Genomic DNA, 17058 nt, shown 5'->3' on the forward strand with positions numbered 1-17058 from the left:
ATGGTATGTATAGTGTATAGTGTACTATGGTGTGTATAGTGTATAGTGTACTATGGTGTGTATAGTGGAGTGGAGTGGAGTGGAGTGGAGTGTACTATACGACGGTATAGCGTGAAATCTATATTTACCGTGGCACATTGACTTCCTAGCAGAATAAGGATGTTTTTATCCCCACATGACCAGTGCCTGACACAGAAGGGCATACCAGGTCATGTGGAAGTGCGAATGAGTAAGTAAATTAGCCAGTAGCTAAATACTCTACAAACCACAGCATCCGTGACATGAGGAACCCATACAGAAGTGGCTTTCGTCAACAGATGTTTTGAAGCCTACCCGCGATAAGTATCGGGAATTTTTAAGTTAATGGACATTTGCAGAAACTTTATAGAAGTGGATAATAATATACAAATCTCAAGATTAATTTAAAACAAATCTCACATCAGTGTTCATTTCTGATAGTCAAAATAGCTACTGAAGCTTACCTTCTGATTTTCACCCCAATACTTGCACCGAGTTACCCCATCCTGGCATCAGAGATTGGTTCTCTTCCCTCTGTCTGCTCTTCCCTTGAACTGCCTTGGATCTGCCCAGTACTATACAGAGTAGGGTGGTTTATCTGGTGCCAAGGTGCAACTGGAGAGTGGGAGAAGGGGGCAAACCCATACTGGAAACACAGCCAGAGTAGTTCACCAAAAGGCGGGTCCTAACAGCCAAAACCCATCCTGCAAATAAATATGTAGCACGTATGTTGGTCTGATGTATTTTGATGCTAATTAATAAAAAGCTATCACACCTGGGCAGGGCAAATAAGATAGGTGTGGCTAGGGTTCCAGGGCATGGGAAGACAGAAAGAATCTTGGGAAGAAGAGAGACCAGAAGAGAGGAGGAGAAGAAGGTTGAGCCATCATGGGTTAGGTGGAGGAGAAGCACATGGCCAGCATGGATGGAGACTTGGCCCAGATAAAGAACATTAGCAAGTATTTGGGATTATGGATGGGAGGTAGCTTGATAGAAATTATTAGAAGCAGATGGCATGGGATTGGGACAGGTATTCCATACCTGCCTCATTATGGAAAGTAGTTTAAAGGATTAATATCTGCCCTGCCCCAGGTTAACTAAGGCTATTTTAAAATATAACAGGTGTCTGTGTCTTGATTGATTGCTAGTCAGTTACACTGCCATGATAATAAGTATAGGCCTGATAATAAACACTATTAGGCCACATTGGTAACTTAACCACAATAAACTTACTAGTTGCTATTGGGACAATGAAACTACATTTCTCCAGTTAAATCCGTGGACATGTAGTTATAACTGGCTTCCATGGAGGCTAGTGCGTGGAAGCCTGACTTTTGGTGAAAACATAAAACAACTCCAAATTCTGATTGTTTGCTTGTTTCATTAGAACCTCCATATAGATAGGCTACCTACCTTGAGGAGTACATGCTTGAAGTTAAGCCATGGCCTTTTTAGTTCTTTGGCAATTTTTAAAAAACATGTGTATGTGTGGGGGTGTGCACATATGTAGAGGCCAGAGACTGGCAGAAGACATCTTGCCAGACACCCTCTAACTCATAGACCCAGGCATTATCTCTCATTTGAAACCAGACCTTGCAGATTTGGCTCCTATAGGTAACGAGCTTTCTCTAAGGATCTCATAGGGCTGCCCTTTACATGGGTGCTGGGGATTCAAACTCTGGTCCTCACACTTGTGTGACAAGCACCCTACTCACTGCACGTCTCCTCGGCCCTTCCTTGGAGATTTGTACTATATCATTCAAGGACAGCGAGAGATGAACTACAAGGAGAAGATTAACTCTCAATGGCTCATCTCTAAAATCAACAAGTTCATGTGTTGTTGGAGTCTGAGTCCTAAATGATTACGCGAAGCTGTTGGCAGAAAACCCTAGGCCTCTGTGTGCGCTGTATCTAGCATAGACGGATAACAAGACTGACAGTTTTCTTCTCAGAAATCAGTTGCTCTTTTGAATGCTGGTGTGCTTGAGGCTCTTTGAAATCTATCTAGACTGTTCCCTTTCTTCAGCATGCTGCTGAATAAATTGTATCTGAATGTCCTGAACATTTTTTTTCTTCTAAAAATGTCAAGAGCTTACCTTTTACAGAGTAAGTTGCATGGGAGGCACACTCAGCCAGAAACTAGTGATTGCGGGAAGCCTAATAGAATGACTTGTAAAAAGCTCCTTATAAGAGGTATAAGGTCTGCCCAGGGCAGGGCAACCTCTTGTCGACTCACACCATTCTACCGTCAGATTCCCCATCAAGAGATCTACCTGTACATTTGTAAGCAAGCGTGCCTAACGAGCTGGAGAGGTGGCTCAGTGGTTAAGAGCACTTGCTGCTCTTGAAAGAGGATCTGAGTTCAGTTCCCAGCATCTGCCTGGTGGCTCACAGTCATCTGTATCTCCTGTGCCTTCTCCTACCCTTTCAGGCACTGCGTCCATGGTATACACACATACATGTAAATGAGTACTTATACACATAAAATAATATAAATAAATAAATCTAAAACCATTGTTTTTAAAAGATAAATTAAGCACAGACCTTGTATTATGGTTCTTTCTGTATATACTTTATCCTTTATGCTGAGGAATCAACTCTGCAAGGCAATGAATTCTTTCTTGGTCAACTCTGGACTTGCTATAACTGTCTAGACTGCCTAAGGTAACATCAGGGGATATGTTGCCCTTATTAGTTTTCTATGCACAAATGCAGGTTGGCAATAAGACTGAGGATCCCTGACTCGATAAAAAATGATTTTGCTTCAAAGCAGGAGAAGGGTGTAAAGACCATCCGGTCATAACAACATACGTAACACATCAAAGAAAATATTATTATGATGTCTTCAGGGTTGTAGGGGAAATAGGAAGGGTTGTGTGCTGGAAACTGAGTCAGAATCCCCTTGGAAAAGTCTAGGATAAGACAATAAATGTTCAAGCAAGCTGCATGGATGGGGGACTCTACACAGAGGGCTGAACAAATAAAATGCAAAACCTATGGTGTTGGAAGCAGATGTATCTAAGGGAAGTGCAAGTGCCAGTGGCAGGGAAGAACTGAGCTTCAAGCATTTTGGCGACAGAAAAGGGTGTGGCCAGTGATCCATAAATGGGGGAGATTGTTAGGTCAAGGCTAGAGAAGTCGGGACCACAGAGGCCGTGATAGGAAGGGAATGAAATCTGAAGGTCCCGAGTTCAATTCCCAGCAACCACATGGTGGCTCACAACCACCTGTAATGAGTTCTGGTGCCTTCTTGTGGTGGGCAGGCACACATGTGGGCAGAATACTGTGTAAATAATAAATAAATCTTAAAAACAGAAAAAAGAAAAGAAATAGAAACTACAAAAGGGTCATGCACTTCCTAGTGTGTATAGAATAATCGGAGAGTGCTACAAGGACACAGAGGCAAAGAGAAAACCAAGACCAACGACAGAGACAGCGCAGAAGAAGCAGGGCATGCCTGCAGGCCCAGCACTGGGGAAGAGGAGATCAAAGTTCCTCTCTATCTGAATCCAAGGCACAAGACCAGCTGAAAAGTGCAGATGGGGCTGGGGGGGGCAGCTCTGTGGTAGTGCAGTTGGCCAGTCTCACCATCAGCTCCGCCCCTTCCCCCCCCCCAGGGGGCTGAGTTCCCAAAACTGCAAAAGACAGCTGCCAGCACGTGAAAGACTGTGCCTTGGGCCAGAGTGACATCTGTGAAGACAGGAACTTTGGGGAGTCTGCTTAGCTCAGTGACCCGTTCCCTACCCAGGGTATCCAGGCTCAGCAGGGAGGAAAGCAAGCATAGCAGCTGAATGCAGGTATGGGCAGGGCTAAAGGCAGCTTCTGTAAAACAGCCCATTGAGTTGTGAGGAAGGAGCAGGAGAACAGGGCTGTTTAAACCGTTGGGGAGTAGGTAGAGGCTTTCAGAGTGCATGTACATCATTGGCCAGTGCGGAAATGCCTCATTTGCATAAGAAGGAATTTCAGGTGCTGGTGAATATTACCTTATAAGGGAAAAGGAAGTCTGACCTGGCTGCCAGGAAGGCAAGGATGGGGACACAGGACCAGGGCCAGGAGGGAGCAGTACTATTTATTCCTGCCCATCTCAGGATGAGATTTCTGGGGTTTCAATGCACCTGGACCCTACTCTTACTTTGGACTCCTCCCACCCATCTAATGGCTCCCCCAGCCCACAACTGACAGGGGAACAGGTAGACAGTATCTTAAGAGAGTTCTGTTTATGTAGTTTGCCAAAGCAAGTTAATCTGTGGCCAAGCATGGAGCTATGTTAGACTGTGGACAGAAAAAGCAAGAGTTCTGATGTTGATGCTTTGAACTTTGACATACAAGTTAGTTATCTAAATGTCAATGTCACATAAATAGTTGGATTTGTTAAGTCTGAAGCCCAGTGGAGAGCCAAATTTGCCTTAGGAAGTCTTCAGCATAGATGAGCTAGAGAAAAAGCATTGTCCAGGGAGTGCCTTTTGGAGGAGGAGGAGGAGGAGGAGGAGGAGGAGGAGGAAGAGGAGGAGGATGTAGTGGGAGTGGGGCAGGAAGAAAGCAGAGAGTTAGAGAGACATTCCATTGTTTTAAAGGACAGTGAAAAATCTCTAGCAACAGACAAGTGAGGCCAGGAAGTATCAAGGAAAGATGACATGAATAGCCCATGTTACAAGGGGAAGCAGAAATTCTAACTTACTGAACTGTAATTCTAGTAAATACCTGGTTGTTCTTCCTTGTATATAACCCAAGTAAAGAGCATCAATGTCTCAAATTCCCAGATTTACTTCCAGCCTTGGTTAAAATGCAGGCAGAGCAAGACCAAGGCCCCAGTGGGGAGGCATTCCAAAGTAAAGCAGGAGAAACAAGTCTATGCTGGGGGTTCATTTTTGTTTCTTCCACAATAAGGCTGTTTTTATCCACAGAGAAAGGCTTGCTGGCTTGTGTGGTGAGCTGTGCAGTTTCACAAGGCATGTATTTTATCCTCACAATAAAACCTCATTGTGTCATTTTTGCCAGGAGTTTGGGTGACACCTCGACATATTATCATCAATTCTACAACCGTGGGATTATATTGGAATCCTCCAGAAAGGCCCAACGGCCTCATTTCTCAATATCAGCTGAGGCGTAATGGAAGCTTGCTTCACGTGGGTGGCAGTGATGAACAGAGTTTCACTGATAAAAACCTGGAGCCCAACAGCAGGTGACAGAGGCAAACTTTGCCAACCACACTGTTAGCTTTCTAAGTTGTTCAAGGTTCAGAAAGAATACTTCCCATAAAAATGTGATTCAATTATTGAATTAATCTTCTTATTCATTAGCCATGCTGTAGCAGATAAAAAGTGCTAGTTTTTGTTAGTTTTCAGTCTATATGAGATCCTTTTTAACATATAATTAATTCGTCCTCTATTGAACATGAGAGCATAAGAAATTTAGATATACAAATACAATGTCCAAGTTGAAAAATTACCAAACGGTATTCAGAACTTACATTCCTAGATTGGCAATAAGAAAGACTGGAAGAGTCTTACACTCACTCATCACCCACCACCTCTTCTTGTCTCTCCTCTTCCTCTCCCCCCCCCAACCCCCCATACTCCCCCCTGCACCCCCCGCACCCCGCCCAAACCCCCCCTGCTCGGTCTGAGGCAGCCATTGCAGCTTGTCTCTCCTCTTCCTCTCCCCCACCCGCACCCCCCATACTCCCCCCTGCACCCCCCTGCACCCCGCCCAAACCCCCCCTGCTCTGTCTAAGGCAGCCATTGCAGCTTGTCTCTCCTCTTCCTCTCCCCCCTCAGCACCCCCCTGTGCCCCCCCTTGCACCCCCCCGCACCCCACCCACACCCCCCCTGCTCTGTCTGAGGCTGCCATTGCAGCCACACATTTGCAATTCATTCCCATTCATTTCTCAGCAGACACAAGATAAACCTTATGTCAACAGATGTTTCAGTGCAGAGATAGAGAATAATTTAGTTTTATTGTGGAAAATAACAGATCAATTTAAATATCTTTGCCTCTAAATGAATCTCCCTGAAATTCAACCCATTTAGAAATAGAAAAGACTAAATTGAACCTTCACAGCCCAGTAGCACACCCCAAGACATTTCTGAAATCCTCCGGAAGAGCCATGAGTGATGCGGGGTTCAGCGAGGGTTGGGAGGCAGCAAGAGTGATATTCTAGTGAGGAGGGCCACCGTTGCTAGACATGAGGCCCAAGTTCACAGTCATGTTTCTCACAGGAAAGAGTTCACACACTCATAAATTTAGGGCAAAACGGCATACCAAGAGGCCAGTGAACGTTGTTGCAGTGTCTCAGACTGTCTGGTTACAGTTTTTTGTTTCTTCAGGTACATTTACAAGTTAGAAGCAAAAACCAGAGGTGGTAGCGGTGTGAGTGAGGACTATCTTGTCCAGATGCCTGAGTGGACCCCAGGAGACATCCATCCCCCGTGTAACATCACTGTACTGGGCTCTGATTCCATATTTGTAGCATGGCCAACACCAGGTAAGAAATGGACTCTCTCTCTCTCTCTCTCTCTCTCTCTCTCTCTCTCTCTCTCTCTCTCTCTCTCTCCCTCCCTCCCTCCCTCCCCCTCTCTCTCTCTCTCTCTCTCTCTCTCTCCCTCCCCTCCCTCCCTTCCTCCCCCTCCCCCTCTTCTCTCTTTCTTTCTGTATGTGTCTCCTTCTGTCTCTCTGTGTGTCTCTGTCTCTGTCTCTCAGTCTCATAGTTTAATCAAAATTAACTGGAGATAAAGATGAAAATGTGACTTCACAGGAAATCATAGCTTCCTCCTAGATAAATATCAATGGAACGATCGAAAAATGCATGTAAGTCTACACGATTGTCTACATATTTGTATATTGCTTATGCTTCTGTTGCTGCCACAAACAAATCCAACTTATAAAGTAATTAATTTTGGCTTATGGTTCCAAAGGGAGAGTCCGTAACGTTAGGGGATACATGTCAGCAGGCAGATGGGTCAGGAAGCTGAGAGATCACATCTTCAGTTGCAAGTTCCCAGCAGAGTGAACTGGAAGTTGGGTAAGACTATGAACTCTCAAAGTCCACCCCCAGTGACAAACTTTGCCTAGCAAGGCTCCACCTTCTAAAGGTTCCATGAACTCCTCAAACACCACCACCATCTGGGGACCAAGTGTCCAGATACTTGAGCCTCTGGGGACATTTCTCACTCAAACTACTGTCATGGATCTCCACATTTATGTACATTTATACACGTGCATATCTATACATACATACATATATCTGCCTTTCTATCAAAACAGTGTGTTTTGGGAATTCAAAAACTTTAAAACCCCATCTTTTCACCCAAACATATCCAAGGCAAGTCAGAGGCTACAGTCAGTCAGAGCTTCATGTCTGTAGAAACCTTAAGGTTGGCTCACTGGCCTAGAGTGTTTCCTTCTGTTTTCCATCAATGAACAGAGTACTTGGAAAGACAATGGCCTGTTTTAACTATGAGGTTACCGTTGTGAATGGTGATAGCTGGTGGCCATTACCTCTCTGTTCTGTGAGCCTTTGGTACACCATTTAGTCAGTACCAAATTGCTTTGGTGATTTAATGCACTATTACATGTTTATATAAATACAATCCTCGGGTAGCATCCTGGCCAAATAGACACTATGGAGATTAAAGTAAAAGGCGAGGGTAAAGTACTTTACACCCAGACGTGAGCACCAGAGTTCTAATTCCCTATGCCTATGTAAGGACTCTGGGAGTGATAGCATGTATCTGCACTCACAGAGTGGGGAAGGTAGAGACAGGAGGATACCTGAGGCTTGCTAACCTGCCACCCTAGCTGACTCTGTGCTCAAGGCTCTGAGAAAGACTCTGTCTCAAAATAAAAGTAGAAGATAGAGGAAGATGATAGATAGATGATAGATAGATAGACAGACAGATAGATAGATAGATAGATAGATAGATAGATGATAGATAGATACTGAAATCTTTTCTATCTTTTAACAGAGAGTACAGGTTGTTGTGCAACATTTAAAACTGATTAGAGGCTTAAGCTTCATTTTCAAACATTTGATTTTACTTTTGTTTTCAGTACTAAGGTTAGAACTTGAGGCTTTGCACACAACATGTGAAAAACTACCGTCTAGCCCTAAGCCACATACCCTGACCATGTACTTTCTGGGGCAACAAAATAGAACTCCTAGCTTTACATGTGGCAAGCATGCACTCCACCATGGAGTCCTCAGCCCCTGAATATCTACTCTTAAATTCAAGTTGAAACAAACAACATTAGTCTAAGTTCAGCCACAGCTCAGCACAACATTGAAAATAGTGATCCTGGTATTGACAGACCTGTTTCTTAAAATAATTAGCAAAGACATACTTTGTATTGAATTACATAATCACTCTGGAGTGAAAATACCATCTTCTGGGTCGGACATAAACCCTGCAGTAGTGAAAGTACAGCAGATGTGATTGCCTGTACAGAGCCTGTACAAGACTAGGCCTGTCAACAATCGTGGATAGAGGAGGGTCCCACAGGGCTCTACTCCTCCTTGGTGACATACAGGCTGTTGATGGGTGCTGGAAGGGAGAGCCATTGTCTTCAGCTGTGTACCTCCTGGGGAGCCCAGGGGACCCATGGTCACACAGATGGACGTGTTTAAATTCAGTGGGTCACAAACCATGAACACAGAGAAAGAGCTTGTATGGAAGAGAGGAGATTAACAGCAGTGGGGAGGAGACAAAAGAGGGCGAAAGGGTGAGCGTGTCTAGAATTCACTAGAATTTATGAGATGGTCAAAGAAAATTTTAATTAATAATATATACATGTAACACCTGATCAGTTTGTAGATCAGTTAGTTATTGATAGAGAACATGAAATTTTCTAACTAGGCGTTAATAAAAACTTTCCACATTAAAAAAAAATTAAAGCTATGCAGCCTTAAAGACAAAGGTCCACCATGTGAAATGTGTGGCATGCTTCTGAAAATGTGTGGCATGCTTCTGAAAATGTGTGGCATGCTTCTGAGGTCAGCATCTCTGATCAGGGAGAAGAGGTTTTGTTCTGCTCAAATTCACAGGGAGAAAATGTGCAAATAGCTTCATGCACAAAAAAAACATGTAAGATACACAACACAAATGATTCCACAGCAATTTACTCTAAAAATCAGCGCACAGTATATTAAATTAAACCAGGTACAATAACTGCTCGTATCAGTGTCATTAATCTTCAAGGCTTAGAAACACAGGTAGTCCTGAGTTTTGTCCCTAATTTCAATATGGAGCAGTCTAGTCTTCACGAGGTAAGTGTACAAACTTAGTTTCCCTCTGTGGACGTGGTCTCAGCTTTTTTAGAGTCCCATTGTTATCACGTATCACAACCTCTTAGTGATTTCTTGCCGGCATTAAATCTTTTTATTATGTATGTGTTGGGGGTGGTTGGAGGTGTCACAATGCTTCCGGAGGTCAGAGGACAACTTGTGAGAGTCTGTTCCACCATGTGCATCCTGAAGATCAAACTTGAGTCTTGGTGGCAAGCTCTTCGCCCACTGAGGCATCTCAGTGACCCTCTTCCTAGCATTTTTATGATGTCCCTGTACTTTAGGGCCACCAACTAAAATAAAGCCAAGAGCACCAGCTGGAAACCAGACTCTTCCATGAACTGGAGATGGCTTAGATTCAGACCTATGTTATCTCCAATTCAGATTCTAAAGAATAGTAAGAGAAGACCTAGAAAGCTAGTCAGGGTGTCCAGGAGGATTCTGGAGTCACCTTTCTCTTGTTCACTGGAAGTCTTAGCACTTGTTATTTCTTTAAGACCACAGAAGTAAGACAAACAGCAAGATGCCCAAGACTCATGTTCCCCTGGCACCAGCTGGCAGACCTACCCAGTTTATCTAGCTTTACGCCTTTACAGTTACCAGTAGTTCAACTTTCCTGTGTTTGTTGAGTTTGCTGAAAAGAGCATGAGTTCGTTTTTGTTGAGGTAGACCATTCAGTAGGTGTCTGTTAGGTCTACTTGACTCATGGTGTCATTTGACATCAGTGTTTCTTTGTTGCTGTTGTTGTTGTTTTTGTTTTTTGTTTTCTTAATCCGGATGATCTGTCTATGAGTGACAGTGGAGTGCTGAAGCCACCCACCATCACTGCGCTGGTAATTAATCTGTGGTTTTATTTATGGTGGTATCTGTCTTATGAAACTGTATGCCCCGTGTTAGGTGGGTGCTTGTCTATAATTTTAATCCCCTCTTAGCATGCTCTGTTGCTAAGTACCATGTGGTAGTATTTACCTCTTCCATTTTTGGCTTTAAGACAATTTAACAAATGTTAGAATAGCGATGCCTATTCATTTCTTAGTTCGTTTTGCTTGGAATCCTGCTCTCCAGCCTTTTATCTGAAGGTGGTATCCCTCTTTGGTGGTGAGGTATGTATTCCAGAGGCAACAAAAACATGGAATCCATTTGTAACATAACCTCTGCATCTGCATCTTTTTCTTATTTATTTATTTTTCTGGGCTGGACAAGGCTGATGGCTTGAGTTTGATCCTAGAGCCCACATGAAAAGCCTGGTGCGGTAGTGCACGCCTGTCATCCCAGCACTCCTGTGAGAGACGGGAGGCAGGGCAGCTAACCTGCAGTAAACAGCACAGAAGAATCAGGAGGGCCCTACCTGGACAAGGTGGGAAGCGTGAGGTGGAGCTCTTGGCCTGTCCTCTGACCTTCATGGGCACACCATGGCACATGCATACCTTTGTTTTCAGAGTGCCAAAAATAGTTAGTTCAATATGGTGTCACTTTTTTTTTAAGACAGTTTTTTCAAATTTCTTGTACTATGTTGTGTGTTTTTTTTCTTTTGAGTCCAACATCACATTTTTATGATAAATGTATAAATAAGAAAAGTCTTATTGTAGAATAAAAGATAACCCTTGCTTGTAAAATGTAACATTAGCTTGTTCCTACCTTAAGCTTGATAGAAAATTTCCACCCAGTCCAGGCAGAGAGAAAATGAAGAGTTCCATGCTAACTCTGACCATTTAAGCAATTGTTAACAAACCTATAATTTGCAGACCTGTCAATTTCATAGATGCATAAAATCCAGTAGAGAAACATTATAATACATGGAAAGATTAAAGTCTTAAACATTGTTTTTCTGGTGCCTGGGAGGATTCCAAATGGTGGAAGCCCCAGGTGACTGTGTGTCACACACAGTTGATCCCGTCAGGAACGCCTCATGATATGGATAGTGATACATTTTCTGTACTGAGCAGTCGCAAATGTGTGTTTTAAGCAGAAGGAACCCAACCTTGTTTTGAGCAAGGTTGTTTATGTAGTTACAGTCAGGAATTTTCCATATCTTCTCCGACCTTCAGAAATTGAGAATGACTGTACCACAGACATTGCTGAGTAGTGAGCCGGAGTCCACATCTGCACTTCACAGCCCTGGGTGGACTTTAGACCCTGGAGCTCTTACTCAAAGCAAATCCTCGGGCTCAGGGGCAGCTTGTAGGTAGCATGCAGAAGCCCTGTGTCCAGTCTCTAAGAATCACTTAAGCCAGGCACATGAACACCTGTAATTCAGCACTCCAGGAGAGGCAGCAGGAGGATCACAAGTTTAGGGTATCCTTAGCCTACGTCAGAATTTCGAAGTCTGCCTGAGCTTCAGGAGACTGTCCCAAAAGAAAAGAGTGAAAAGAAAAACACAAATTCTTCATGTCAGGCTTATGGAAAAAAGACTTTCTTGAGGTAGAAAAAGGATTCTTGAGGTCAAGAAACATAGGCCGTGTGAGTGTGTGTGTGTGTGTGTGTGTGTAAAATAATGCTCCTCCACATGACTCAAATGTACCATCAAGGTTAGCAACTCCGGATCACTCATACCAAACCAAAATGGCCAGGAACACTAACTCCTGGAGACAGAAATAATTGGCTTTCTCTTGAATGTACAAAGCCAAAATATTGATTGAATTAATTGATTTATTTTCACATGCATTTTGTGGGGATCAATATGGACACAGTAACCTCAGGCAGGTGAGTTACTGGGAGCAAATAGTCTATGTGGTTGCTTGGCAACAGAAGAATTACCTAGGTAATTAACTGGGTTTCAGCTTTCAAAGTATGTTTCCAATGCTATCAATAAACTACATCTTAGATCGTGTCTATAAATCCTGCTGGTAAAAGGACTGAGAATTCCCAGAGGAAGGGTAACTGTGATAGGGAGAGCTGATATCACAGATGCAGGTTTCTTAAGTCCTACTATGTGCCAAACACTCCCAGGCTCAAGGTAATTCATATATATATATATATATATATATATATATATATATATATATATATATATTAAGATTTATTTATGTTATGTATATGAGTGCTCTGTCTTCATGCACACCAGAAGAGGGATTCAGATGGTTGTGAGCCACCATGCCTTTGCTGGGAATTGAACTCAGGACCTCTGGAAGAAGAGCCAGTGCTCTTAACCACTGAGCCATCTCTCCAGCCCCTCAAGTTAATTCATATGCAAACAGTAACAGGTAGTTCTTCTTTCTAGAACTTTGAGTTGTGGCTTCAGGGTGTAATGTGCTCAAGGTCACCAGGCATCACATCGCTAGGATTCAAATGAAAATCTGTTCAACTGTTGCCTTTGAAGAGTCATTCCTTTCTGCCTTTGGTTTAACTCTTCAATCCAAAGCTTTGCGTTTCTCACTGGTGGTCTTGCAAAGGCATGCGGTATGCACTCAGCTTTGGGAAGTGGCAGCCCAAACCTATTGGTTCTGTGAGAATGATGTTTTGTTGGGCAAGTCAAGAGCAGGAGAGTTAATTGGGAAAGAGCCACCAAACTAAAGAGTGGGGATGAACCAGGAGACTCCACCTAGCCAGCCTAGAGTGCAGAAAGAACAGACAGAACTCAGCAAAATCATGCAAGAGCAGATAGATTCCAGCTAGTCTCAAATACCCAAAAAGGGATTACTCAAAGGCTGGTTTACAGCCCTGTTCAGTATCCTCTGTCCCAGGCAAAGCCAGGTCCCTGTTTAACTGATAAATGTCAGCAGGCATCCTTCCAAAACACTATAGCCTTTAAACAACTTCCAAACACGTCTGCTCCTTGTATGGTGTGTGGAGGTGGGAGCCCACTTACAGACACTCACATATACACATGATTTAAATACGTCAGTGCTGAAAAGGTGGTTCAATAGTTAAGAGCACTGGCTGCTCTGAATGTGGCAATCAGACTCAGGTTCAATTCCCCACACCTACGTGGTGGCTCATAACCATCTGTAACTCAAGTCCCATGGAAACCAACAGCCTCTTCTGGCCTCTGAGGGCACTGCATGAACATGAACCACAGATTTACATGCAGGCAAATCAACCATACAGAGGAAAATAAAATAAAATGAAGAACTTACATAAAGTATAAATTTTTGGGGGGGTTGGGGAAGTCACTCTAGTAGCTCACCTTCTATTGTTGAGATGTGACTATTCATGGCGCTGTGGTAACCGGTTCTGGGACTGCACCAGCCAGCTATTGTTCAAATTAGAGGCCATGCAAGCCACGTTAGCTTCCTCCTAAGGTGTCCTTTGACCTTGTATTAGCCCTGGATCCAAGGTCCACATTCAACTGAATCAGGGCAGATTTAACTGAACGAGAGGAGAGATACACGTAACCTTAATGATTATGGAAAATTAGGAAGCAAAAGACTTCACAGAATACAAACCATTTACCCAGAGAAAAGAGCAGAGGCAGCCAGTCCTGCTGTTTAAGAACCCAAACATTCAAAATTATTTAAACTCTGCAGATAATAATGAGCCATTCTAATTTATCAAGATGATGACTATATTTTGAACTATCCACCCCTTAATCATGTCCTAATTAACAATACAGCTGCATTCAGCAAGTGCTTTTTCTCACTAAGGATGGGGAGTTATTTAAGTTTAAGGCATAATCGTGAAGCCCTGGCACTTTTCCTTGCCCATTTATCTTTTAGTCCATTAAAGAAAAAAAATTGGCAACCATGCTTCTGGGAAATCATTTTAATTAATCCTGCGTGGGCACACACGTACTTTTTATGAAAGGTTAGCTAGCCACAATATGGGCCATCTACAGACACAGACACCCCAGTGGGTGTTCAGTTACAGTCTCGGCTGCAGTAGATGGGGTTGGATACTGTCTGGTTAAAAATAAATAAAGTGTTTGCCTTGCACTAATTTGGGTGATTCAACATTGGCCGTTGCGTTAGTTTTCGCTGTTGAGTGGAGTAACCAAAAGACAAGAAAAGATGGAACCCACTTAGTGATTTATGTTTCATTTGCACATTAACAAGTAAACGTATCTTGCATTTTTTGAGTCTTGCATTTTGAGCTAAGCAGTTTTGTTGAGATAAACACAAATCCTTCTCAGTAAGTATAACATCATGTCTCATGTCGTGTTTTCTGTGTTTGGTGTTTTTTGTCACAGTGTCTCACTACATGGCCAAGACAGAACTCATACTCTCAGCAATCCCTCTGGGATAACAGATGTAAGCCACCACACCCAAGCTATTGTCCATATTTTACTAGTGAGAAAAGTCAATGCATATTTTGTTTTGTTTTGTTTTGTTTTTCAAGACAGGGTTTCTCTGTATAGCCCTGGCTGGCCTGGACTTGCTGTGTCGACCAGGTCGGCCTCAAACTCAGAGACCCATCTGCCTCTACCTCTGCCTCTGCCTCCCAACTGTGATTTTTCTCTAGCTTATTCACCTTGTAGCTATCAGAGACAACTTATTTCTTATTTTCTTATGATTTTTCTTTTTAACCTTTTGCTTTTTAAGTGTTTTAAATTCAATGTATATATTCAGTATACTAAATGATGAGTTTAATATAATATTTTCATATGTTCATGTCAGGTTTTCTGCTCATATTCTTTTCCCTCATTGCCCTACCCCCACCCCACAGTTCCTGCGGTGTGTATGTGCGCGTGTGTGTGCGCACATGCGTGTGCGTGTGTGTGTGTGTGTAGTTAAAATACAGTTTCTGCTTCTCTACCTCATTGACACATATAGAAAATGATTTTTATCATTTCTAAAATCTAGTTCAAAGTTTAAAAAACAATTTTTCTATAGATACAGAAAATATGGAATGACCATAGTATAATTGTGGGGCCATCCTATGGTCCAGCAGGGCTATTTTATCTGTAGGCCCAGACCTCATGGAAGGCAGGATTCATGTACCTTTGGAGAGACTGAATTCTTGGATTCACTTAACAGACAAGACTATATCTACTGATCTCCAGTCCTGGATGTGGCGGGAGGCAGGACACCTGATCACACAGAGAGGTACAAAGGTGATGCTTTATACATTATCCCTCCTGTGGGGGATGTCACTGCTGAGGAGGAAGCGAACACTGTAGAATGTAGCTATCAACCTATGTCAAAGTCCTGTACAGTTGTCATTAAAGAAGTGAAGGTAGCCTGCACCACTTTTTTCACCCCCCGGAAGGACGTAATGGAGACACCCCTGCCTACACAGAGGAAGGTTCTGGCCACTGTGTTAGAGACACTGTTCTAAGTGTAAGCTGTCTTTTGAAGCAAATACTGCTGTCAAACTGAATTAATGGCTTATGTATTTTTTTTTTTTTTACTCTTAGAATTGTTACTGCTCCTGCTACTTAAAAAAAGGATTTAAAAAGGGCTTATATGATTGACTTGTCCCATTGTAAAGTATGCACCTGCTGAGAAATGAAGCCACAGAGGGAAAAAAAAAAGTTGAATAATTTAACTTTTTTATTTGTAAAGATAATCAGGGTTTTTCTGATTACATCTTAACTTCATAAATGTTAAATAACCTATCAGCATCTAGTTGTTGTAAATTATGAAAAAGAGCACTGCCAGGAATATTAACCAATACAACCCTTGCTCTTCAGAGAACAAGAAAATGTGTTATGGCAGCTTGTCACTGTGCGACTGGTAACTCTGACACCAAATAACAAAACTGCCATTTGCACTTAGGGTAGATTGGTTCACACGCGTTTCCGAGGCTCCTTTTGCTCTGACAGAAATTTATGAACTCGGGAACTAAGCAAGTCATGAGGCTCCCCAGCTGATCCTAACAAATATGCCCATTTCATTTCATTTAGTCATCAGACTGCCAGGGGGCTCCGTCGTCTCAGACTCATTGCAGATGGCACGGCGTTTCAGGGACACCACAGACTGTGTGTCACTGCTCGGTAAAGTGATGGCAGTGGTGGGACCCTCTTTCCTAGTTGTTTGTCAGTGTTTGACATGTCCACAGTTTGGAGGTGCGTTTTCTGTTTCAACACCTCATAGGTGTAGGTAAAGGGCTCTTGTTGCCCATTAGGCGTGAGGTGAAAAATACATTTCCCGGGTTCATGCGGTGGCTAGCCAGGCTTAAACTTAGATCAATATTGTGTCTGTATCTGAAACACAGGAGAAATGTAATCTTGCTCCCTGTCCCCGCTGGGAGTCCTGTCATTTTCAAGTAGAGGAGTTGAAGGATTCAGAGTGTGGGAGCCGCCTGTTGTAGGTTCAGACTGAAGACAAAGAAACTGACTTCAGACAGACTGGGTGGGAGACCACTTGAAATTACCGCCAAGAATGGATGACAGATTGTCTTCACAGTGCCACTCGATCATAGGCAACTGCACACTTAAAAAGCCATAGAGCAAGAGAGCATTAGGACAGTCCCGTGCATGGGTGTGGTGTTTATACCTATGTGGAAGAGTAGCTTTGTGTGAGAGGTGTCAGAGGGCACATGAGAACCTGGTTGGTATCTGTTGTTGCAGCTTTATTATGGTTTTTTTGTTCTCTGTTTTCTCTTGTGTGGAGATGGAGATGCTTTTAGCAGCATCTACCCTGTGGGAATGTACTAGAATACTGTGTGTGTTCTTTTATGTCACCCTTACGCAGGTGCCACTATATGACCATTGGTGTCATCACTTTACAGAGGAATGCCACTTGGTGTGTGGCAGTGACTGCAGAAGCCAGGGACAAAGTGATCTGACCCGCCTCCAGTTTACCTAGTTCAATAACACAATAGGTACATCTTGCATAAGTGTGTTTTCTAGACTCTTCCACAAGATCCACCCAAGGAACAGA

General features: G+C 43.1%; 1 protein-coding gene across 1 annotated transcript in view; it reads left to right on the forward strand.

The window, feature by feature from the left end:
* Positions 1-17058, forward strand: part of Ush2a (usherin) — a 696795-nt gene that overhangs the window by 580843 nt on the left and 98894 nt on the right. The window contains exons 56-57 of the mRNA XM_051148119.1: positions 5017-5200; positions 6345-6502. Coding sequence (XP_051004076.1) covers positions 5017-5200; positions 6345-6502 — 342 coding nt within the window. The remainder of the gene's footprint in view (positions 1-5016; positions 5201-6344; positions 6503-17058) is intronic.

Source organism: Acomys russatus, chromosome 6 (assembly GCF_903995435.1).
Source record: "Acomys russatus chromosome 6, mAcoRus1.1, whole genome shotgun sequence".
Taxonomy (NCBI): Eukaryota; Metazoa; Chordata; class Mammalia; order Rodentia; family Muridae; genus Acomys; species Acomys russatus.